Raw genomic sequence first — 25,855 nt, 5'->3', positions numbered from 1 at the left:
TCACGGCGCTGTCGGGTCTCCACCTTGTGGCTTGGACCCCATCTTGCAGTGCTGAACGTCTGCCTGGCACGCAGGCTCAAGCAAACAAGCGCACACCCACCTGGAGCCAAAAGTAAAATGGGGTCAGTAAAATGGGCTAAACAAAAACTCCCCCAAAGCCTACATTTAAGCCTAGATTTGTAAACATTTTTGCCAGTTGGCATTATACAGAATTAGCTATTTTCAGTTCCTGTTTAAAATGTACAAATGGATGCACACACTGCTATCACTGGATTACTTTGATTCTGAAGACTACTTAAAAATGTTACTAGTCTCAGGCAACTTCTGAAGTGACGAGGAGCGTCTTTGTACGCTCAAACAGGCTCACCGAGCAAAGCAGTTGAAAACCGGAGGAGTAGGCGTCCTGTGTGGAGAGTTATAAGCTCCGGGGTCACAGGGTCAGGACTGAAACCTGACATCACAGCTCGAGTATGCAGAGCTTAAAACACATGTCGGCAAAGCCCCGGCAATAGTCGGGTAATTTATGGGTGTTAGAGTGGACTTAACCTCCGTGTGTCTTCAATAAAAATAAAAAATACAGGAGAGATATGGAGTGACTCTCGCCACTTCTCATGTCATCTCTGATTAACTGTGAGCCTGGAACCTCTCCAGAAAAACAGGGTCCAAAGTAATTTACTGGAATGAACACCTACACGTGTGGAAGACTTATAATAAATATCAGCAGAATCCCAGCAGTTTTCTTTTGAGAGATGACGGCTCTAAATAAGATCTGCAGACAGTGTGGCCGCTTTGAAGTAAATCAGGGTGTTTGCATATGCATGTAGCCTATAGGTGAAGCTTCTGGTTCAGCTATTTTAGAACATGTCATTTCAAGTCTTGCTCTGCAGGGTTTCAGCCTCTTAATGACATGGTTCAAGACTGTGTGAGCCACACGAGCATGACTGAGAAGTAGAAGAAGAAGAAGAAGAGAGAGAGAAAAAAAACTGTCCAACCCCTCTGAAGATTTCCTGTTTCATGAAAGTGCACATACTGTGTGAGTCATATAGGGCAAGTCCTGCCTGGTGTGTTTACTCTGCTGCTTTTACCCGGAGCCGTGGAGGCGTTTATTTAATTTTTTTGGAGTGGGTGAAGCAACAGGCGGACCGAAGAGAGTCCGCGAACTCTGGATATTAACCCGGTGTCAAAGGCTTCGGTTAATTCATGAGAAAGAGGGGAGTGTACAGTCTGTCTCTCAATGGAGCTACTAAGGTTTTCCGCTTTTTGGTGTGGAGCGATACTCTTCGGTAGTATTCAGCTCGAGGAGGCGGGTGAGTTGAACTTTTTACGTGGAGAGAAGTTGTCAAAGGAGCGGCTGCGTTGAGTCACAGCTGCGGGCTGATTAGTGGAGCGCCAATGACGCGTCAGCGAGCGCTGTTAAGCGCTTTAATTTGGGATTATATGATAAACTATACTCACTGTCGTTTGCACGGGTGTTTTTAACGGGCCTGTGGTACACTTTACTTTACAAATAGTCCAATTAATTTAATTAAAAACAACAAACTGCCAAAGTGCGCAAGTTATCGAGGCTCGAGTGCCTCATTCATTCAACAAGCCTTTTTTTCGTTCTTGCGAGCACGTTTGCTCTTCCTGTGTCCTACTGACATGAGAGAAGAAGTGAATACACTTCTGTTTACACCGCTAACCTTTAGTGTGTTAGCCGTGCTGTTCACTGTGGATGCTACATTATTTGAGGGCATCACCTGTCGTAAGTCGCAGCCTTTAAATCCTGGGATGTGTTATCTCCATCTTTTTATGTGCACATTGCTGACAGCAGGGTGAGGAAGACAGCGTTTTACCTTCATCTGTCTCAGACTCAGTCCCGGTGGCACCAAGTGGCTTTGGCTGCTCCTTAATCCTCTTTTCCCCCCTCTCTGCAATTACATGTAGCCCTGGGTGACAATTACTAGCATTCATCCCTTCCATTGCCCGCCCCCCCCCTTGGGTTTAAATGACATGCTCTTTCAGAGGAGTTGCTCTAATGATATAATTACTCTGGATCAACCACCTTCCCACCACCAGCACTCAAGCATGGTCTATCCCCTCTGTGCTGACTTACTTCAAAACAACCCGGCAAACCCGCCAGGCAGAGTTTTACATAGTTTAGTCTGGAGTTCAAGTGTAATATTTAGATGTTTTTATTTGTGTGGGAGTCTCCCGGTGAAGACGAGGCCAGAAAAGCAATACCCGTCTGCAATATCCTGCTAGGATTCCTGTGAAAGTATCTCAGTCCGGCACAGGAACGGGACGCCGTCGACGTACACTGCTCTAGATTCGCTGCTCCTCCGCGCTGCAGGTTGTACAGTGTTTCTGCTGCAGGTCTAACCCCACCCTGCAGATTTGGGGCGAAATGATACAGTAGGCTTTTTGTGCGAGGGCTTTTCGCACACGCACAGCACCTTTCCTTCGAGAAGGTGTGAAGTCGGGGGGCGGAACGGATGCCGGGCAGACTTCTTCGCTGTCTGCTTTCACTTACACTTCCCAGTTGAAGAACGTCTCACGTTGTGGTCACGTGATCACAGTCTTGTCAGGGCCATCTTTACACAACTGGCTACATGTTTCAGATGCATCGTGCATGTTTGTTTACGATGCTTCATCCTAGGGGGTGATCTTTAAACTACAGGAGGTAGATGTTAACCTACTTTCTGTCTCGGTTTGGTCACGAGCTGCGCATCAACGAACAGGTTCAACTTCCTGTGCACTTGGGCTCGGCGCACAGTCGACGTGTGGCTATGTGGTTTTGCTATAGCGGCCCTGTCACATGTTTCTCCTCTTCCTGTTTTTTTGCGATTGGGCTGATTTCGGTTTCTTTCAGAACCCTTAAGATCTGAAAGGAGTACAGTCTTTGTCTTTCACTCTCTCCCGCTCTGTTTACTCGATAGACTCTCAGCGAGCGGCCTAACTTCATCGTACCACTTGAGTCCACATTGTGTGCACTTGTACAAACGCCCCACAAAATCCTCCCGTGAGACACATTTTTTCCTGATGATGCTTCACCAGTCACTGGTGCTAGATTGATCCTGGGAAAATTGGAATATCCTCTTTTAGGATCATTTCCAACTCTTGAAGCCACAAGATCCACTTTCCACTCGCAAGTTTATGTGGCTGAGAGGACTCCCTCGAGTAAAAGGAAATAAATCGGAGAAGTCGGGAGATATTGTCCATCTTTCTCGCTGCTCTGTCTCTCCTTTCTGTGCCAAACAGCGGTATGCTGCCTGACAGATTTTTATCATTAAAAGCCTCTCAATGAAAGGACTGCGGTCAGAGAGTTTCTCTACTAATACAAACACTCGCCAACACGTACACACACCCATGTCTGTCTCTCTCCAAACACAAAGAGACAGCAATACATACGCCCCCCCTGTCTTTTTGATCTTCTTGAACACCTCTGTAGATGGGGCGCCGACTCATCGGTGGGACAAATTAGAGACTCCTCAGCGAGGAGATGCATCCGTGTTTCCTTTTGTTTGTTGTTCTTGCCTGTCTGGCAGTTGTCTCCTTAGATGATTATCAAACCCACAGGCACTCATCACACAATCCTGTCTGTCTCACTGATACGGGTCTGCCTGCCGGCAAAGTCAAGTCTGAACAAGACCAAAGGAGGTGGATGCCACCGCGCGCTGCGCTTATTGTTCCGACTTCACAGGAAGAAATATCTAGCCACCCCGAGGAGGAAATAGTTGGGATTTTCCAGTGGTGTGGTTGAATATCTGCATCTACTTATCATCAAATTCCAAAAGACTCCCACCCTTTAATTAGATTTCAACTTTTTCATGCTGATAAGTATGAACTGTAAGACTGTTTTGCATTTCTGAGTGGTCTGTTTGTCCTTTTTAATGCCACATGCTGCCTAGTCAACCCAATACCATATAAGAAAATGAGCTTGAGTCTGTTTTTTGTTTTAGCAGAGTCCACTGAACCTTTTTTGTGTACCCAACTCACCGTCTGCCCTGTCTCACTTCTCCTCTTTTTATTTTTTTTAACAGAAGCCAATATAATGAAGTCACGAAGGCTGTGTAAGTTCTGTGATGAGCAGCCCACCAGCTGCACAGGTAAAGGGAGCTGCAAGGCGGACTGTGACATCACGTCCATCTGCCCCAGCGACGAAGATGTGTGTGTCACTGTCTGGTAAGTGGGCACTCATCTAAACTCACGTTTCTCTACGAATCAAAGCCAGGGTTACGAAAATGGTTTTAGTTGAGTCTAGTTAAAGCGAAAAGAGCATTTAACATAATTCACCTCTTGGGTCACAGTACGGGTACAAACAAAGACGTGAGGAAATGAGGGCACAATGGATGCTCTTTTTATAATCAAATCGTCCTCCTTCATTTCCTCCCAGGAGCCCTAAAACGTCTTTCTTTATTTGACGTTTTCCTTTGAACACTTTGTCAGTCAGCGGTCTGGTGAAGACCGTCGGCCGGATCACAACAGCACACGAGCATCTAAACATCCAGCATCCAGCAGCGAATCTGCCTCTGAGAAGCAGCAGGAGGCCGATTTGTGCCCGTGTTAAAAGCTGAAACCCGCGCCGCTGTTTCTCATTATATTGCCGATGTTGTTGGACGTTCTCTGAGCTGAGGTCAGCAGAAAGCTAATAGCACATGGACAGCAGCACCTCTTTGAAACGCTCTGCACTGCCAACGCTGCCCAGCAGGGAAGCAACACTTAGATGTGTGTATTTGTGCATGTTCAGGGTTTTCCTTTGTTTCCTGTTTGTAATGGTATTTGAAGAATCTCGCCGTTCGCGAATGTGACCCCCTGTATTGCAGTAATTTACATAATGCTGAGACCGTGGACTGCTGCAAGACACAAACATCCCATTTACAGTCCCCACTCTATCACTGTACTGCTTAAAAATCGCAATATTTGCACAACTGCAGACCTGCCATCATTGCCTTGTTACACGATAATACAGATATCTGAAAAGGGGACTTCATTGCCAAAGCCAGTCCAGTAAATGGCAGTATTTTCTTTGTGCTTTTTCTCTTTCCAAGGAGAAGGAAAGATGATGACAATGTCACCGTTGATACAGTCTGCCACAGCCGATCTCAGAAGCTGTACGGCCTGGTCCTGGAGGATTACAACAACAGCAAGTGTGAGATGAAAGAACGAAAGGGCATGGGCTCACAGTTCTTCATCTGCTCCTGCTCTGAGGATGAGTGCAACGAGCACATCTTCTTCAACTCCTGTAAGTTAAGACACAATTATTTTGTCCACTAATCCTTTGTTTTTAACCACTCTTGAGCCGATTGAGTTTCTTACACCAATGTATTTTCTTTTCGATTGAGCCTTTAAGATAACATGATTGTGATCCGGTAAGATCCATCGTGCAGCGGACATGCCACATTAAAGGGGACATATCATGCTCATTTTCAGCTTCATACTTGTATTTTGGGTTTCTACTAGAACGTGTTTTCATGCTTTTGATGTTAAAAAAAACCCACAATTTTCTCATACTGTCTGTTTGAATACACCTTTAATTACTCTCCGTCTGAAACGCTCCGTTTTAGCGCCCGTCTCTTTAAGCCCTCCCTCTAGAAAAGTCTAGTCTGCTCTGATTGGCTTGCGAGAAAAATATGGCGCACCTTTGCAAAGGTAGTTTTCAACCCTTCCTGAAATGAAATGAATACCGTATTTTCCGCACTATAAGGCGCACTTAAAAGCCTTTAATTTTCTCAAAAAACGACAGTGCGCCTTGTAATCCGGAGCGCCTTATATATGGATCAATTGGTTAATTGGTTGATCCATACTGGTTGTACACGGCGCTCTGTCAAAATGTTTCAGTACGACTGGTAAACTACAAAGCCGCACCGCGGTAAACACCGGTACTGTGCTTACTCCTAGTCCAACACCACTTGTGTGTATAAAGACCTTTCAAGAGACACGCTTACGACGCTGAGTTCAAACTCAAGGCTGTCAGCTACGCAGCCGAACATGGGAATAGAGCAGCAGCGAGAGAATTACCTTTAGCACAGCTCCATCTAGTGGATGCATAACGCAACCCCAGTCAAACGTTTGACTGTAGTAGCTTCTATTCTATGCGCCTTATAATCCGGTGCGCCCTATATATAAAAACAGTTCTAAAATAGGCCATTCATTGAAGGTGCGCCTTATAATCCGGTGCGCTTTATAGTGCGGAAAATACGGTACTTGAATCCATTAAATATGGAGCTACAGCAACTTAGCATAAAGACTTTAGCATAAAGACTTTAGCATAAAGACTTTAGCATGTGACGCTACCTTAGCTAAGCCAAATAGCTGCTGACTGGCCTTGCACTGAACAGACAGACATGAGAGTCATTTCGCTTTTCTCATCCAACACAAAGCAAATGAGTGTATTTCCCACAATTGTGACTGATATTCCTGTAAGTAGTACAAAGTTGCATCAGTTCCTTATTGTGTCCATCTCTTTCGCATTCCTCAACAGTGAAGCAATAGTCCAGTAACACTGTTTTATGTATGCAAAGATGGGACTCTTTGGTTCCTACATCTGTGCAGCATAACATGGTAACGTCATAGTCCTGGCGGGCCTAATGTTATAATGCCAGTTTCTCTCAGCTTGTCATGTAAGGCGTCATGCATGAATGCAAACACGTGTGCACTGTAGTGCTCTCCAGATACATGATTACAAACAGGTTCGGGAGACTTTAGCTTGTAGACTCCAGTTACAACGCTGGCCCCGGAATCAGATGTATTTTGACTACAGCATCCAGGCAATAATAACACGGAGGTACACTTCTGAGACCTGGCTGTGCACAGAGACACAAATTGAAAACATCTGCCCAGTCCAAACCACGTAATGGAAATCCATTCCCCTACCGTCGAGAATGTCTGTTCACTGTCTGTGACTAACATGAGATGTGTCGTAATAAACGAGCTCCAGCTAAAAAGCACAAAGGAACAATACCAGTAAATTTAGGGAGAATGTACCTCCTCCTCTGTCCCAAGGTACAAAACAGTTTTTGTGACTAAGCCTATTACTGACTCTTTTTCCCATAACTGAGGGATACGTTTAGGAAAGCCATTACTAAAGTAACAGGAAAGACTAAGTTGTTTGTCACATACCAGTTGAAATACCTCAGAGTTGCCACGGTCTTTGCACGCCATGTGCTGCCCTGACGAGTGGGCCGAGGGTGTGTTCAACAGAACCAGAAACACATCGACGAAAACTATTGGAAATGGCAAGAAGAATACAAAAGGAGAAATTGAAACGGTGAAATAGCTCTGTTCAAAGGGAACAGAATCCATCTGCCGGTACATCTAACGTTACAAGTGTAAAAATATCAATTAACGGTTTCTCCATGGGGCTGTGTGCCAACGGGAGCAATGATTTTCTGGATTCTGAAGTCACTGAGCTTTATTTTCTTACCTTTGGACACAGCCAGGCTAGCTGTTTCCCTCCGTTTCCAGTCTTTATGCTAAGCTAATTGCCTCCTGTCTCCAACTTCATGTTTAACTGACAAATAAGGGATTTGTACCAATCTTCTCTCTAACTCTGAGCAGGAAAACTATTCCTTTTAATAATTCCTTCACTTTACAAACACTGCTTTTGGTAATTTGTTAAGGAAATTCTTAAGGGGTTTTAACCAGCTGGTCAAAGCCTTGCAATCTCACAAATTTAAGATTCAGATTAAGGTATTGCCATTCATAGAATATTTTTCCTTTTTAAAGGAATACTTCAGCCTCAAAATGACCATTTGTAAATCAATTACTTACCCCATGTTACCTTGAATTGTTGAAGAAATGACAAATGTAAACGGATGTTTTGATATAGTTTGCTGTTGTAAACCCCCCCCGCCATTTACTTTAAATCATGAAGACTTTTCTCTGTTTTTTGATTCTTCATTCACAGTGGAGGCATGCGAGACAGTTTCTTGAGTTCTCTTCAAGAATTCGAGATAACACGGGGTGAATAATTGATATTGAAATGGTCATTTTGGGGGTAAAGTATTCCTTTAAGTGAGGGTTTTGGCCAAAGCGGAGAGAGTCCGCGGGGGCACAGTGACAGGTTTGTTGCGAGAAATAGTTTCTCACTCTACGAAAATAAAAACAAACTGCTGGCTGGGGCCATGTTGAGGATTTCAGACATGTGGTTTCCTGTTTAGAAGAAAAAAAAATGAGAGAGAACCAGAGGGATTGACTGGCTAGTCCGCTAGATGCCTTCCCCATTCGTCGTCCTCCCTTATTTCAGCCCGACTCTGCTCCTCACGTCTTCTTCACTTGCCTCTAAAATGAGTTTCTTATTCTTAAGCAAAATGGGGAAAATGTGAGGATATTTTAGCTTTGAAGCTATTCCTGTCCCACCGTAGTAGCTGCTAACTGTTAAATGTTAAATGTGTACAAGTTGTGTGGCAGGCAGTTTAGCAGCTAGACAAATATATATTATTTAAATTTAGAACTCTTCAAACTGTGGACCAATTGGTGTTTTTCTTGTTTAGTATGTTGTGCCTGGTGATGTAGTTTTTATAGGTCTGTTTATGACTGCTGCTTCAAAAACTGGAGTATAAACACAGCACAAGCATAAACTTTCACTGTTGGCCAAAACCGTAGCAGCTCCCAGACACACAAATTACAAGAATGCTATAAAGAGACACAATGTGTGGTGGACTGGGTCAGGGCCCAGACGCTAACTTTAGCTTTGTGATGCTTCTAGACATTCCAGTGGGACGGCTCAGGTTCCTCTGCTGCTCTGAGAATATTACTTTACTCTTACATAAGATGCTGATCCGGAGACAGTTTGAGATGGATTGCTTTTCTATTTTGGGAGACCGATTGTTTAATAGTAATGCTTATTCTGTAAAAAGCACAAGTGGAAAAAACTGTGTTTTAAAACACCACACCGAGAAGAGAGAATAATACAATCTCACACTTTTTAAAACCTATTTTTAACTATAACCATTGTGGTTGACAGAATAACCTCGGTACGGTTGCTGTTCTGGAGCTTTTGATCACATTGCATGATCTTGACCAGCAGGTGGAGTTTGCCCAGTGGTCATGAAATTGTTCAAATTTCCTTTTTTTTAATGTAATGTAATATACTAATGTTTAATGTAATAGTTGAGCACAGCTTCAAACTCGTCTATATAAATGTGGGCGTCTTCATCGTCTTGATCCCTTTGGCTCTTCTTCCCTCAGACATGGATTCCCAGGTGGTGGCGGTCATCTTGGTGAGCCTGGTGCCTCTGCTGGTTATGGCCGTCGTCGTCGTCTCTTCCTTCTACTGCTATCGGGTCTACCGCCAGCGGCAAGCCAGCTCCAAGCGCAAGAGGGGTCGCCGGGACTTCAGCGACGGTCACGCCATCATGATTGACGACGAGGGCTCGGACAGCAGCTCCACGCACGCCAACAACCTCAACCACAACACGGAGCTGCTGCCCATCGAGCTGGACGTCCAGGTCGGAAAAGGCCGCTTCGCAGAAGTTTACAAAGCCAAGCTGAAGCAGGGCTCCTCGGTCAGCGAGGAGCAGGGCTTCGAGACGGTGGCCGTGAAGATCTTCCAGTACGAGGAGTACGCCTCCTGGAAGAACGAGAAGGACATTTTCTCGGACGCGGACCTGAGACACGACAACGTGCTTCACTTCCTGACAGCGGAGGACAGAAAGGCGCAGAGGCAGTGCTGGCTGATCACAGCCTACCAGCCGCGAGGGAACCTCCAAGAGTTCTTGATTCACCACGTCGTCAGCTGGCACGACCTGTGGCTGCTGGGGGGTTCGCTGGCGCGCGGGGTGGCGCACCTTCACAGTGACCACACCATCTGCGGTCGCTACAAGGTGCCTATCACGCACAGGGACATTAAGAGCTCCAACATACTGGTGAAAAGCGACCTGACCTGCTGCCTGTGTGACTTCGGCCTCGCCCTCCGCCTGGACAACGCTCTGTCTGTGGACGAGCTGGCCAACAGTGGGCAGGTAAAGCCTTCTAAGCATTCATTTGGGGGGTGTTATTTGGTTTTACTGTGCTTTTAATCCCCTCAGAGATTTAAAAAAAACTAAATCTTCTCCTGTTCTAATTTGCGCGGCCGGCCCAGACACAGGCCGTTCCAAGCCCTGCCATATCTCGAACAGAGCCGAGCGATCAATAAAACCTTTCATCTCTGGCCCTCATCACACCCTCTCTAAATATTTGGCACCCTCTATATCTTGGCCCCAGATGGATAGCGCTGATAGAAATCATAAGTGTTCTGAGGTGGTCGCTCTATAATAGTCGCAAGAAAAACAAGCTTGATGGACTCATTACGCTGATGTAATAGGCCGGAGTCATATTAGTCTCTGCAGTGAAAATGACTCATAATAAAAATGCCCCCCCCCCCCCCCCCCCATGCTGCGCAGCACACCTAATGCATTGTAAAGCCCACTAATGCATTTCGAGGAAGCGCCGTTGAACACAGTTTCCAAGGTGGTAATTAATGTGAAGACAAGAGACGTGTTGTTGAGCTCAGAGCTACCATTTTTGTTTTTCCAATTATTTTCTACATCGAGCATGTTTTGATTCAGATAAATATGATGTGATGACATACTACGGCACACAATTAACCCCCCCCCCCGCGTCACGTAAATAACTCTAAGATGCTCTACTTAGCTGGTCTTTTTCAGCTGAACAACTCCTCTGTGGCGTCGTGGACTTCAGTGACATGGAAATCTTTTTTCACCCCCGTCTTTCCTCAGGTGGGCACAGCCAGGTACATGGCCCCAGAGGTCTTGGAGTCCAGAATCAACCTGGAAAACATTGAGTCTTTCAAACAGGCCGATGTTTACTCCATGGCTCTTGTACTGTGGGAGATCATCTCCAGGTGCGACGCAATTGGAGGTAAGATCTCATCAGACACGCAGGATGTAGGATGAAGTGCTGCTGGTATTGTCTCCTCTAAATGTCAAACTATTCCTTAAATTATTTTCAACTCCACTGCCCAGAGCACCCTCCTCTGAGACTTTCTTTGTGCATTTATCCTGATCAATTGTGTTTTGTGGACTCCTGCTTTCAGCATGATACAGTAGCATGGTACCCTCACTGTGCACACAGTAAGCATCACATGTGACCTTTAGTTAATAATAGACATAACCAAGTTTCCCTCGGTAAATTAGAGATTAGCCCGGGCCGCTGAGTCTAAAGGAAATCCATAGAAGCAGTGATTGATGAAATCCCCTCTGAGGCCTGGAAATATCCTCAGAAATACGAAAAGAAAAATTGCTTGACCTCTAAGGAAAGCGAGCACGTCGCCGGCTCTACCAATCACAGAGCTCGGTGACCAACTCCAAGTCCACCTACCAGATGTGTGACACTGCGCGCCAGGACTTGGGCGTGTGTCTCCCGCGACCCATTTATCACTGTGGGAACAAAATCCAAAAGTGTCAAACACACAATCCATCTTGTCGAAGTCTCAAGGATCAGCCTTCACTTTACTAATGTACCGTTACTTGTGTTTGTCACTCTGTAGCGAAAACAAGGCCAGGATATGTGCAAATAATAGAAATGGGCGATTATCTGAAGGCAAAAACTGCAGAGCAGTATTTCATGTCGACACTCGAGTCGTTTGTTTTCACTTCCCTTTGGTGTCTCTGTGGTCCAGTTTGTTTCTGTGTCTGCTCCCGTCTCCATTGTGTCACAGCGGTGATTGAAAGCCGGGTTCGGGCATGAGCGCTTCTACTTTGGCGATTTCCTGTTTTGCCCCCACGACCACCCCCCGTGGGGGGCCCCTCCTTAAAGTGTATCGCACAGTTACGCTGCCCAAGAGTGCTCTGAAGAGAAAACATGGCAGAGGGACCCACAGTCCCCCTCTGCTTTGCTTTCCCAAGCAGCAGGAACATGTGTGCCCTTTGGGTACACCTATTTGAAAAGAAAAGACTATTTCCTGTTTTGCAAAGAACACGGCCCCCGCGGCACACTGTTCTTAGGCTGAAGTTGTAAGTATGGATGTCTCCTTTCTATGAGGATGTTTTGCGGCTAGTGTCTCTCTAGAGCGGACCAGACAGGATACATGGGGGCAGAGATGGACTAAACCAATCCAGGCGGAGTTGGTGTGGCTTCTCGTGGTTTCCTCCTGAGGGATTTGAGGGACAACAGCTTTATTCATCCGACTCATCCTCCTCCATTCGTTTATTTCATTCCCTTACTATACATTTATTGAGATCTAGACAAACAGAAACACTGTACACGGCAGCAAACATTATTTAAGACCCAGTTTAAATGTTCTTCCGAGTGTCCCTGCCCATAAAACTTCAGCTCGGTGTCTCGACATTTTTCCATCTCTTTCTTCCTACCCCTGGGCAGGTGAGGCAGCCGTTAATCACCCTCCCACTGCACCGAGACGCTGCAGACAGCCATCCAGCGTTACTCATGCCGGCAAAGACAGACTGGGAGGACAGGCGAGCGTAGATTTACTGGAGGGTGGTGGAAGCGGAGGGGTACCCGTCCCACCGCTCTACCAGAACAGTGACAAAAGATGGAAGCAGCTGGAATAGCTCATGTATATCTCTATCCACTATCCGCCCACTCCCTGAGACAGAGGGGGGAAATCTGTAGTTCATTAAGCCCAAAACCAGGCTTGGGGAGTAACGGATTAATGGGACTGCGTAAGTCTCTCTGTATAAACGAGTCAATCTAGCAACACCGTAAATTACATATGATATAACACATAATCATATTTTTTGACATTCGTTACAGCCCTAAAAATTTGCATATAGGTTAATTTGATTTGCTTGAGTGGGTTCAGCTGCTGCTCCACATTATAATCCAGTAACACTAATTTGCCAAATGATTTGAGTCCTTGGATGCTATTGAGGTGATCCAAAAAGTAACGGAAAGTAATCCGATTATATTACTTTTATACTGTGATACTTGGATTAGGTTACTGGTTACTTATTTAACAGGTGATTGTATCGGATAACATTTTAAAAGTTACCCTCTGAAACCTTGGCAAAAGCCCAAGGAGATGTTCTCACGTGGAAAGGTTCAAACGTTGCACAAACACAGCCGGCCTGCTGACTTGATAGAGGAAGGTGGAAAGAAGAAGCTGCGTAAATGAGATGCAGTAATTTGGTTTTGCTTCACTGGCAGCTAAAAAATAAAAAAAGAGTCTCCTCGTGGGTCGCCTGCTGGCAGAGATGTGGTATTGATTCTGCACTCGGAGCACCATGACAGTAAAGCTGCTGTGAGTTTCCCGCTGCTGGCCTCTTGTTTTTTTTTCCGAAGTTGCCAAGTTGTCCCCGGAGGTCGGTGAGTCACTAATGACACCCTGAGAACTCCTCGGCCTCCTTTGAGACAAAATATGAACACCAGGGCACACAGGCAGAGATTCAGAGTGACACATCCCCGGGCATCATCATACCGGCTGGGGATGAAGCCCCGGCTCCCTCTGGTCTCCGCTGCCACCTGCCCCGTGTGTGTCTGTGGAAGACAGATGTCTGATCAGCGCTCTGCGTCTCAGTGGCAGGCAGCCACGTAGCCACTCTGTCACAGTTCCCGGGGCCGCGGTCTGATCCGAGATCTGCCAGGCGAGAAGAACACAGCCGTCTGTCGACAGCGCCAGTCAGCCAGCCAAGAGCCATGAGCCATCACTCTGCTTTCTTTATCTTCCAAGACTACGGAGACAGAGCGAGAGAGAGAAACGGAGATCAACACACCTCGCAGAGAAGGGAAAAAGCTGGATTCAAGGCTCAGGCCTTGTCTTTTTTTCTTTTTTTTTTATCTCTGCCTCTGTTCCCTAAAATGTCTCTCCTATGTAATTTAGCTGGTCCAGATTTAGGGCTTGGAAAGACTATGTTCCTCGGACGGGTGGAGCCACGTAGGGGAATAATAGTGTAGTGGTGTTGAATGTGGAGCTGCAGACGGAGAAATGCCTTCGGTCCCTAGAGGGAGAGGTTGGGCTAGACCGGAGAGGAGGAGAGGTTAAGGCAGCTGCTCTCCAGATGTCAGAACATCAACTCCTCGAGGGCCTGATGGTCCTGTGTGTGTGTGTGTGTGGGGGGGGGGGGGGGGGGGTCTGCCATAATCCACATTCGAGGACAAATTCAAGGATATCAAACCACTTGATTGTGGATGAATCGGGGACAAAGTGTGTGTGCCCAATTTGGTTTCGCCGAGGTTGCGTCCAGCACGAGCTGAAATGGTTGTCGCCTTTTAATGGGTTTAGGTGAAGGCGAGGGCATGTATAGTTAATGGTAGGGTAAGCCTCCAGGCTAAGTCGATGCCATATGTACGAACGTAAGCTCTGCTAATGAGTAATGCACATACATCTGTACTAAATGACTTAACAACCTGTGAGTTACACAAAACAAGTGTCGCAGCCACCGCAGCCTAATGAAAGCCAGCCTGGGAGTGGATTAGTCAGGCTGTTGTTGCAGACTCACACAGACTTTTGGGAAACAGACAATGTTGTTGTGATCACATTACTAATTCATTTTCTGGCAAACTCTGTGGCGATGTGTTTTTTTTTCTGCATTATGGATGTTTTTAGGTGACAGGATGTTTTTCAATATTTATGCTTTGTTGTACGTAATTAGACAAAAAACATTGACAGAAGGGCAGCAGAATATAGATGATCAGATGCTGGTGTGGATATAGCTTGCTCTCAACTTTGCTGTAATCATTTAGGCTGGTTTGTGTTTCTCTTTTTGTTTTTGGCTTGCTAGTGCAGTTTGAGCGTTGATATCTAGACCTATAGAGCCATAATCAGTGCAGCACGTGGTCGTTCCCTGAAAGAAGCCATATAGCCATTAGCTGTGGAAACATGGCTGTACCGTCGTGGATTTCCCCACATTGTACAGAATTTATTTTGGCTGCAGATCCCCAGATAGTTTCTACAGGCATGGCTGACGACTGGCAGGCAGAGTAGACATTTAGGGGGGTTTAAGTGCTTGCTTTGCAAAATTCACATCACTACATGTCAGCTGTCGTGGGAGACGTAGTGTAAGTGCCTCATTGTTACTGAGCTCAACTTGTTATATTGCTTCGCAGGAATCTTGTCAATATGCACTGTGTGACTTTTGCAAACCGCAGCATTCCTGGCTCGCCCTGTGTTGTGTTTTTCAATCGTTTTTGCTTGTTCAGAGTTTAATTTAAGGTTTGCCTAAAAAAATAAAAAAACATCTTTTCCTTGTTAGAGCCGGATTGGCCAATCTTTCCGTCCTGGAATACACACTTTTGTTTGCACAGCAAAATGCTCAGTAATATGATTCATATATTTTGGGCCCATTGTTTGGAGATGAACACATAAACACGTTTGCCCAAAGTGGATTTTCAGTCCAGAACACAGTTAAACACTCGCTCTGAGCTGTCAAAACAAAATATGGACTGACGGTTGGGTGGGGTAATGTTTTACCAAACCAGAGCTAAACAAAAAAAAGGACGTTTCAGCCTCTGAAAAGAGTCCTCTGTTGCAACAGTCTGCGCCCCAGAAGCCTCCGATTCCTGTTTGCGGGCGTCACAACTTCCTGTGAGCCTCTTTTTAACATGTTTTGAAATGAGACCGTCATCTGGTTCATCCTCCTGAGAAGTGGGAGGTCTATTCTATTAGCTTGCACTTTATCAAACAGTTGTATATATTATTATTTTGTTTTTGGCGTGTGTAATAGTCCGTGTGTAAGATGTGTTGGCCTCGTTACTCCAGAGCTCGCTGACTCGGCACTGTTCTGTACCAGTCATGTACTGTGCACGGTGCTTTTCATTCAGTTCATGTTTGCGGCGCGTGCGTATTTAGAGCCAAGTCTCCTGTATAATCCACCGGCTAAATGCCCAATCAGTGACTGTGATTGCCTTGTATGTGTATTCTTTGAGTGTTTGAGAGCTCAAAGGGGGCGTGTCCAGCTTTAGGATTCGTATGCACGCTTAGAAAAAACAGTAATGATAACTGACGAAACTATAGGAACAGGTTCTACTGAAATATAATGTAAATAAAATATCCAAATCAAGTCAAATACTCCCGAGTTGCAGTGGACTAATGGACCCTTTTACACAGCAGCCATTTTGACATGTCGTGGCAGGGAAAGCACAGGTGAACTTGATCAAATGAATCACGGCCCCCAGCTTGCACAACACCAGCAGCCTGGCCCACCTGAATGGAACAGGGCCGTAATTAATGTCATTCATTACACCTGTGCTTACCCTGCTATGACACTAAACAGCAGCTACAGCGCTTCACTGTAACAAGTTTCACTGTTAAACTGCACATTTGTTTTTCGATTCCCACCATCGCTGTGAGTCATTCGTTACACAAGTCTGACTTCTGGAGTGAAAACGGTCATCGAGAGTTATTGTGCAACAACACGGCTCATTTCACTCTGTTGTGTTTAAGCTCGCAGTTAAAGTAACAATGTACCACAATTGATGTCCTCCGCTGTTTCATGTCCTGGTCGTCTTTTAATTATTGAAAATCCACTTGAACTGTTCCCTTCAACATTCTTCACACGGCCATGTGCCTCATAAGGCTTTTCCTTATCTCTGTGGATTCTCTGAAACGTGTGTTTTCTTTGCACGAGCCCTCTGCGCTTCAAAGCGATTTTTTATTTTTTTTAATTCGTTGTTTAACTCGAAGGATGCATCCGATTCATGCATTTTCTTTGGAAACTCTTGACCCACCGTTTCCGGGCGATATCCTCCCCGCCGGTTGCTTTGAGATCTCGCCCCGGGTAAACTCGACTGGTAAATTGCTTTTGACGAGCACTCTGTATTATGTTGTGTAAGAGAGTGCTGACACAAAGCCAGAGCTGCGTTGGTGAGATGCTTTAAGCCCGTTGACACTGAGGGTAAAAAAGAAAGTGATAATAATAAGTGTGTCTCTTCAGCAAATCTTCCCCTCGGCCCCTCTATCAGCTGCACAGGATTCTTTGGTTTGTGCTGCTTCGGTGCTATTTAAAGTTTGCAACCTGCGGTTTTAATTTTGAGCGCACAGTGAATCCTTTGAGCGGCGGCGGTGGTTGTTGATGTGGAGCTCTGCCATCTGATCTCTATTCAACAGAGCTGTATCTTTCACTAGATGGGAATCCGTCTCAAAGTGTATTGCCTGTATGAAACAACCAATGCTCACCTGTGTGATAAGGTCACGGGCTAATTTCTCTCTTTTTTTCGTGTGTGTGTGTGTGTGTGTGTGTGTGTGTGCGCGTGTGTGCAGAGGTGAAAGAGTACGAGCCACCCTTTGGGAACCTGAGGGAACACCCGTGTGTAGAGAGCATGAAAGACAGCGTCCTCCGAGACCGAGGAAGACCTGAGATCCCCGACAGCTGGATCAACCACACAGTAAGAGGCGCCACACACAGCCTGGGCACATTTACATCGATGTAGAGCCATGTTGATTTTTAGGTGCACTATCCCATATAAATAACCAAACTAATGAATATATAAACAAGTCCTGTTGGATAACCTACAAAATGCAATGGCAAATACTGACGAGAAGAATTGACAAAACAAGAGGAAAACAACACACAGTCTACCTGTTGCTCTTTGTACAGTATTTAGTGTTGTTACCGGAACACCAGAACAAAGAAATGTCCATCCCATCTCCTAATATTAAAGATCTAATGAGTAGCATTTAGAGGGATCTGTTGGCAGAAAAGAAATACACGCTTGATAACCATGTTTTTATTAGTGTATAATCACCAGAAAGACGAGTCAGAAGAATAAGCAGTTTATAACTACATAGTAAGTCCGCCATGTTTCTACGGTAGCCCAGAGCGGACAAGCTTCAGAGAGAGCCTTTTGTTTTCACGGTACCTGAAGGCCTCAGTAGTTCAAGGGAGGAGTGAGCGGAGGGGTATTCAGTTGGTTGCAGTCTGCATCCTCACCACTAGAAGCCACTAAATCCTACACACTAGACCTTTTTAAAGTAGTGTCATCCAGTACTTCCGTACTTCTTAAATGAAGCGGTATAAAAGCCGAAGAGCTGCGTCTGCGTTTGACCAGTCAGCGATGTTTTTGGTCTACGCATTAATATCATATAAATGTGTGGAAAGCAGGAATATAGCAACTAGGGCGCACAAACGGATCAGTTATAATGGTTAGTTTAGACACGGTACGTATTTTGACAATTTAGCTGATTTCTATACAGTAAAAGTACCCTGCTGAGTTTTTTGACCTCCATATTCCTGCCAAGGGTTTCACACAGACAAAGACTGCAAGCTAGTAAACACAGATGTAAACAAATACACAGTTTAGAATACGTAAAGGATTGGATTTGTAAGTGTTTCATGAGGAAGTAAAAGCACTCGATACATTTGTTAGACCTCAAGGACACAAACTATGTGTTTTGCTGTTAACACTAAATGTAAACATAACTTTTGTTTTGTTCATAAGAAAACTCCACAGGGCACCTTTTAAGCTTAATTGTGTACTTTGTGGCATTTCTGTTTGGTATTGTGAACGGCAGTCTCCTAATTTTTTCCATTTAAACAAATTGAATGTCAAATGAGCATTAAAACCTTAATGAAGGGAGGATTTATTGCACGCCAGCTGCTTTAGTTAGACCCAGATTGACACGCATAAATACACGTGAACATTCGTCGCTCGAGGTGATGATATTCTGTCTGTCAGGCTCGCCCCGGGTCTGTATTATTGACTGATTGTATCTGGGCTCTATTGCTCCCCGTGCAGGGCATCCAGATGGTGTGCGAATCCATAGACGAGTGCTGGGACCACGATCCGGAGGCCCGCCTGACAGCCCAGTGTGTCGCCGAGCGCTTCAGCGACATGGAGTACCTGGACAAGCTGTCGGAACGCTCCGACTCGGAGGAGAAGATCCCCGAGGAAATCTTAATGGTGGATGAGAAGTAGAGCTCAGCAGAAACGCTGCCCCCACCGGGGCGTCAGAGGAATTACAGCTGAGCAGCTGGGAGAGAGAGAGAGAGAGAGAGAGAGAGAGAACTTCCAGTGGATGCAGTGTTCGCCATGGGTTGGTCAGAAATGGGTGACTGAGGAGCAAACTGGAAAATCACATGAAACAGAACTGATACCAGAGATGGACTTCTATTTACAGATCAGAACCAGCATGACTATAAACCAGCGACTGGTTGATTCAAAGACTGGATCAAGTTATACACCAACAAGCTTTTTTTAACCAAATGCTATTTGCACTTTATCAATATCTATGCACATCAAAGGATATATATTCAGTGTCTTTTTTAAATTGTGTCTGACAATACATTTCAGGTAGAGGAAATAAAGGGACTTATATTTGGAAAAGAGGGTAAAAGGGACCAATGTAATATATTAAGACAGTTAATAACACTAATGCCCCCTTTATAGTTTCTTGACTGCACTTAAACGTTTTCCTAGGTGGTGTGGTGGCCTTGGATATACAGTCCGTCTGTGGGACGGTATTCAAGGTGCACGTATAATTTCTTCTAGTGGCATGAAATGGAAATCACCCACAGCAAAGAAAGGTAAAAGCCATCCAAGGCAGAGATCTGCAAGGAAAGCTGGTGATGTATCTCAAGGACTATGATTTGTGAAATAAGGAAATTTAGCCTGTGTGTGTGTGTGTGTGTGTGTGTGTGTGTGTGTGTGTGTGTGTGTGTGTGTGTGTGTGTGTGTGTGTGTGTGTGTGTGTGTGTGTGTGTGTGTGTGTGTGTGTGTGTGTGTGTGTGTGTGTACTCAGAAGAGTCTGGTCTCGGTTTGATTAATAAGACCAAGAGAATAAAGGGAATAGAGATGCTTCTAATGGACTCTAAACAGGATGTTCCAGCCCGCTGCCTGTGTATATGCTATAAAAGCTGAACTAGACATTTTGTGATAGAAAAGGGAATTCTGTCGCCTCTGATTCTAAACTATATCAAAGTCTTTTTTTTGTTGTATAATATTGTAAAGCCATAATTAAAAGTGTTACAGGTCTCACTTTGTCAATTTGGTGTTTTTATCCCCATCATATTGCTTCGTATTCTGACCTTTGGTGCCAGTTTTTCCCCCTCAGGGTGTTATGTGACATGAATGGCAGTGACTGTGGATTTCACATTGTGAACCTTTCAAAATCTGACCGGCTGTACAGCCCAAACAAAATAGTTTTCAGCAAAAAGAAGCACAATACGGTCCGGTAACCTACACAAATGCTCCACTTAATGCTCCATTATGTCTTTCTAACATTAAATCAAATGACTCCCTCTTAATGTTGCTAATCCTGCTCCTCCTACAGAGACTCTGAAGAAGTCTGTGCGGCTTTATACTACTAAGTCACTCCGGCTCCGGTGATGGCCCACATATGTAAGAAGTGTGGGCAGTCACCTCCAGCATGCATGCAAGACGTGTTTACATCCATCATATACGGAGTAAAAGTAAAGAATCCTACATACATTTTTTTTGTCTACTACCGTGACTGAGAATTTCTATTCTAACAGTGAAAGAAGTAAATTGAAAGTAATGTGTGATACCTGACAAAAGTATGTGTTTTAATACACCTATACGCACTGACAATATGCTTTTAGTATGGAGTGAAATAATCTAATTTATCACCGGAGGACTCTACTCCTGCAGGATGACGAGCTCGATAAAGTCCCGGTAGTGATAGCTCATCAGCTGCTCCCGGGCTTGGAACAGGGAGTTTATGTTCCGGTCCTGACGCACTGTGACACACAACTTAAATCACTGCGAACCGTGTGTGCGCATCCGTAATCCATCATTCTGCAGTATTGCTTCATCCATATATATCTATATACATGAGAGATTTGCATGTTGGTACGCACACACTGGCTTTAACTCGTTCATCCTTCATTCATGGCTACACCGAGGCCTCCCAGATGTTTTGAATTTGGGTTGTTCTCCAGAAATATGACAAACCTCCCAGACTTGTGTTGTCACACATCTTAACGGTGGCGTTCGTCTATTGTTTGTCAGACAGCGTCTGATGGTTTTACGTTGTTGCGTGTTTGTGTGTGCTGGATAAGGTTCAGGTGAGGTTCAGCAGGTCCGCACAGTGTTTGGCAGTGGTTGTGTGCAGTCAGTGTACGATGCCGGCAGACCTTTCATCATGAGCCCACCTCTGACTCAGACTGGGATACGCGTCTGTCTGTGGCTCTCTGCCTACCTGTCGAGGCCACTATCTGTCTGTCCTGCAGGCAGCTGCTTTCACTGCATCCACTTGCTCCCAGAATCTAAATTTATTTGGCAATGAGACCAGAGGTGTCCAAACTTTTTTGGATTGTGAGCCGTATACAGAAAGACAATCGGAAATGCGTAGTTGTCAACCAGTTGCACTGCAAGAAAAAAAGAATTCTAGACCTGCAAACCAAATGTGCTAAAGAAAATGCATTAGCAAAATAACTACGCAACACTACAAAACAATTTAGAATTTGGCATTGGTGTGTCCAGATACTACAAAAAGTAGTTCTGTATGTTCTAAATTGAATTGAATTTGTTAAATACTTTTAAACTCTAACACAGGGCTAGAGGCTAAAGAGGCCACATACAATATGATGTTGCTATTTGTAAACCTATTAAGTTAAATCAGGCAGAAACGGCCAAATATTAGTTTCTCTTCATGGCCTAAGGGCACCACTTAAAAGATTACGATGTAAGTCTGATATTAAGATGTAACAAACGGAACAGGCAGAAATAGTTAAATGTGGGTTATGTGCCAAGAGGTTAAGACAGAGACGCGTTTGCTAAATTTAGTCGACATCTGGGATCTAAACTATGGTGCAATGTACATACAGCGCAATTTATTAGAAACATGCTCAAACCATATCCTAGTTTATTTTTAAAATCTCACTGCTGGCCGCAGTTTGCCACCACAGACACAGACTGAACTATAAATCTGTTGTGTTTGTGTGTGAAGCTCAACCAAGGCTGCAGTTGTGAAGCAGCGCCGCTGAAAACGCACGGACTGTAAAACCAATGCACTTGGGAACGCCTGCAAAGTGATTTATCCGCTTCAGTGGGCTGACTTGTCGTCTCACGGGGAAGATTTCCGTTGCCCTTCACACAGTTCACAATGTATATCTATTTACATAAATTGTGCCACAGGCGCTCGGTTGTGTGTTGCGCTACAGATAAATTGGACGCCGCCGCGGGCATGTGCATGCTGATGATGAATGATTTATAATTTTTACATTATAAATATATTACCTCAGGGGTGTCAAAAGAAACAAAAGTAACATTTCTGTTCATTTTTCACAATCAATTAATGTGAGGCCTGTTTTATTATTATTATTTTACTGCAGGAAAGGAGTCAAGTTCTTAATTCTTAAAAGGGAGATGCATATTTGAGAAAGCGAATGCCTCTAAATGCCTCCTGAAGCTGACTCATTTGTCAGGGTCAGTAAAAGAACAACTTTGTTCAACAGCAAATTCAAAATGAGTTCTTGTATTGCAGGAGCCGCAGAGCAAGGATCCTCAACACAGTCGGGTGCAGTTTGGTTAACCGTGTTGGAAGCGATTCAACGCAAATCATGCAGCACGATAATCCTGTTATGTTTAATCCTGTTACGTCAGTTCATATTGCTGCACCTGGCAAAGGAATTCACTCGAACCTCGAGCAATTGAGGTCATAATAAGGAGAACAAATAAATTACATTGTTTGTTGTTTTTTTAAACTGTATACCCTCAGTCGGGTTGGTACAAACACTCCTGTCTGCCACCGTCCCGGTGTGTGTTTTAATCACGGCAACATGGGAGCTTGTGCACACTTATTCCCTTCATCGCCAGCAACAACACTACAGTAGAATATTGCCTGACACCTGCATTTTGTCTTTTGACCGGTAGAGGGCGTAGTGGTTCTACCGGTTCCTGCATACAAAGACATCATCTGTGCCTTCTGGAGCCGACTCTGGGTGCTGAAGTGCAGCATCCAGCGAGCTAACATTTGTGCTTTGAGGGTAAAAAAAAAAAAAATGGAAGCAGTGCACTGTGAAAATGAAGGGGCTGAGCTCAAGATGTGACAGGTCTTTCCATTACTAAGAGTCATACTCAGTGGCGCTAACCAGTCGCCGAACACTGGAGTGATTTTGCATCTTGCTTTTGGACCTAATTGCATTTAAAACCACAGCTGCTGGCGAGCGGAACTTCATAACATTTCTTTCTCCATTTGATTCTCTCACTCCGTCGCGTCCTCGTTCGTCGCTCGCCTGTCACAACGTATATGAGCTCGAGACACCCGCGTGCAGCCCCCCCGTCAATCATGATATTTCTTCACCAGATTAACCCTTCGAGTGGGAGGCAGCAGAGGGCCGCTGGGTGTTCAGCTCGGCGCCGCTCACGCGTCCACACGAAGACACCAAAAGAAAAAAAACGCACGCGCAGCCCTTGGAGGCCTTAATAGTCCAGAAGGAGATACTCTCGTGCCAAAGTCACTTATCGTTCCCCCACATGCTGGTCGCCATGGCGACGCCTCGTACATCAGTCAAAGTTGCCGAAGAGATGGTTGGCGAGGAGCTTATGAACAATATTCGAAGCTCCAGTAAGAGGGAAGACATGGGAGACAAACGGCTCCGATATCACCTCCTCTCTCCGGTTAACCCCCCCCCAACCATCCCAGTCCTTTACAGATCTTACATATATATATATTCCAAATACTCATATGATTTAGGTGTTCGCTTGACATATTCCACTTTGCAGAGTGCAGCTTGTGCTGTTGACAGCGATGGTTGCAGCAGCAGCAGGAGTCACATCCAGCAGAACTTTGAGGCCCTGAGCCGTGATTGCAATTGTCCAGGGGATGATGCGGCTGTTAGGATAAGAGCAGTGGATGAGACTACTGATGTGTTAGGAGCCATTACCCCTGCTGTCCTCTCAGACATCTTCTTTTTTTTTTTCGTCCGATGGCAGTGGACTCGATGGTTCCAAGATTACTTTAAATTACTCATGCCTGAATGAGCTATTGTGTCTTCTGCTGTGTGTATTCTCAGCTAGTGAGCCACTCAGAGTGCTTAATACAAAGAAAAATAAGGACAAACGCAGCTGTGTCACACACGGCAGCGTGCTCGAGCTGACGTTTGTCTTGGGAGGATACATTCAGAGGGTTGTTTGCTTACGTTTAATAAAACCAGTGCTTGGCAGTTTTACTGCGGTTTCACCATCCAACAACAAGCTGGAATGATTTGATCACTTGAGCCAACAAGGGCGATGCCATTCCACTTAATTCCCGACATCAATCAGTGCCTGGTTGCATGCAGGCTGTGATGATGATTTGGGACTAATTTGGCTCGCTAGATCCTTTTTGAGCTGTGTTCCATATTAATTTGTCTATTTGGAAATAATTTACGTACTGCGGTCCTGTTCCAGTTAACATTCATGAGAGACTGCGGCGGGCCTGATGTGATGATGCTAATCTTGTGCTGCGGCCTTGTTAAAACCTCGCTGGACTTCATCGGCAGCTCGTTGTTAACTGGTGTACAGAAAGGTTTTCCTTCAAAGGTCAACCAAAGTTGAGGCAAGACATACAATGAAAACGTCCCTCATTTTCATCCAGCAAATGTTGTATGTGGGATAACTCGTAATGTGAATCGGTAACATTGACGATGGCTGCATTCCATTTAGGTGATCCAGTTTCAGAATTGCGCGTACTCACTCACCGACCACTGACATGGCATACTGGTACACTAATTTACACCTGTGTGTTTCTTGCTTTGACAACTCAAAATGCCTGCCTTGAAAAGAGACTAATACCCCGAAAGTCTTGTTTCTTCATTTGATTTCTCGACCGAGAGTGACATGAGAAGATTGATGCCACTCTGTCCGTTAAAGCTACTGTGGCGCAACTTCCATTTTCTGTCGATTTTGGCGGTCCCTCTGGACAAAAGCGGTAATGCTCCCCTTGCACAAGACTCCCTTTTAGAAAACCTCTCATTTTACTGCAGCAGGGTCTGACAGTCTGCCCCTCGCCATCCTGGTTCTGGTGGTCCCGTGCCGTCCTTCCCTCCGGTGGTCCCAGCAATACGGCCTGGGTCTCTGGGTCTCCAGCGGCGCGGTGTAGCTGTTGGCTCCCAGCGGGGAACAGCGGAGCAGCGACGGCTGTTCCATATAGTTGAAAGTCCCTTGTAGTAACTTTAAATATGAAGCTAAACCCAGAGAGAAGTTAGCTTAGCTTAGCATACAGCGTGGACACAGGGGGGAAACAGCTGGCTTGATATCGCTACAAATACCAGTCAAACCTCTGCTTTACCCGGATTAATTATATGTGTTGAAAGAAAGAAAAGGGCAAATATTTGTGTTTAAGATTTTTAAATGTGTGTACTGTGTCCTTGTGGTGCAGACGCGGTTAGCAATGACATCACCAGCACTAAACAGCTTACAGAAGCCAGGCAGTCTATCTCTCTCTCTCTCTCCCTCGCTCTCTCTCTCCCTCTCTCTCTCTCTCTCTCTCTCTGTCCCCCTCCCTGTGTCCCTTTTGCCCATCCCCCTCCCACCACCTCATCCTGTCTCCCCCTTATTCACCGAAGAGCCCTGCTAAGTTTAACATTATTTCGGAGGCGTGGATTGTGTTCTGTCAGATGACCGATCGAGGGCGACCAGGAGGAGAATCGATTGGACACGGGGCTGAGCACAGAGATGCATAGTCCTAACCAAAAGGGGGCCACTTGGTATTGACCCACCTTCACAGAGTGCTCTTTGGTCAGAAAATACACCAGAGCTGGTCTTAATTGTGCTGTGTGTGTTCCAACAAGCGTTAATTTGGTCTTCACATAGCACAGAGCTTCACAAAAACCTACAGTTTGTACCAGAATAAAGTCAAGATGAGAGTGAGGCAAATGCAGTAAGAAGCTGTCTTAGTATTCAGTCCAAAAAGAAAAGAAAACATAGTTATTGAGAAACATATACAACAGGCGGCTGTGTGAACCTTCAAAGAATTGGAGAGGTAAACTTTGTGACCACAGCAGATTAATGTCAGCGGGGCGGCTTGGCGTCT

The 25,855-nt window shown here is 45.2% G+C and overlaps 1 protein-coding gene across 1 annotated transcript; it reads left to right on the top strand.

Moving 5' to 3' along the window:
- The first annotated feature begins 1,008 nt into the window (after positions 1 to 1,008).
- On the top strand, positions 1,009 to 19,851 carry LOC142965283 (TGF-beta receptor type-2-like). The gene is made up of 7 exons (XM_076106141.1): positions 1,009 to 1,307; positions 4,023 to 4,164; positions 5,031 to 5,224; positions 9,172 to 9,944; positions 10,701 to 10,842; positions 17,141 to 17,265; positions 18,616 to 19,851. Exons 1-7 carry the CDS (start codon positions 1,235 to 1,237, stop codon positions 18,793 to 18,795), a joined length of 1,629 nt encoding a protein of 542 aa, XP_075962256.1. The 5' UTR covers positions 1,009 to 1,234; the 3' UTR covers positions 18,796 to 19,851.
- Positions 19,852 to 25,855: the final 6,004 nt, after the last annotated feature.

This window comes from Anarhichas minor, unplaced genomic scaffold (genome assembly GCF_050575085.1).
Source record: "Anarhichas minor isolate MPS153535 unplaced genomic scaffold, ASM5057508v1 ptg000033l, whole genome shotgun sequence".
Taxonomy (NCBI): domain Eukaryota; kingdom Metazoa; phylum Chordata; class Actinopteri; order Perciformes; family Anarhichadidae; genus Anarhichas; species Anarhichas minor.
Note: the sequence above shows the minus strand (reverse complement) of the source record. Positions and strands in the feature narration are given on the sequence as shown.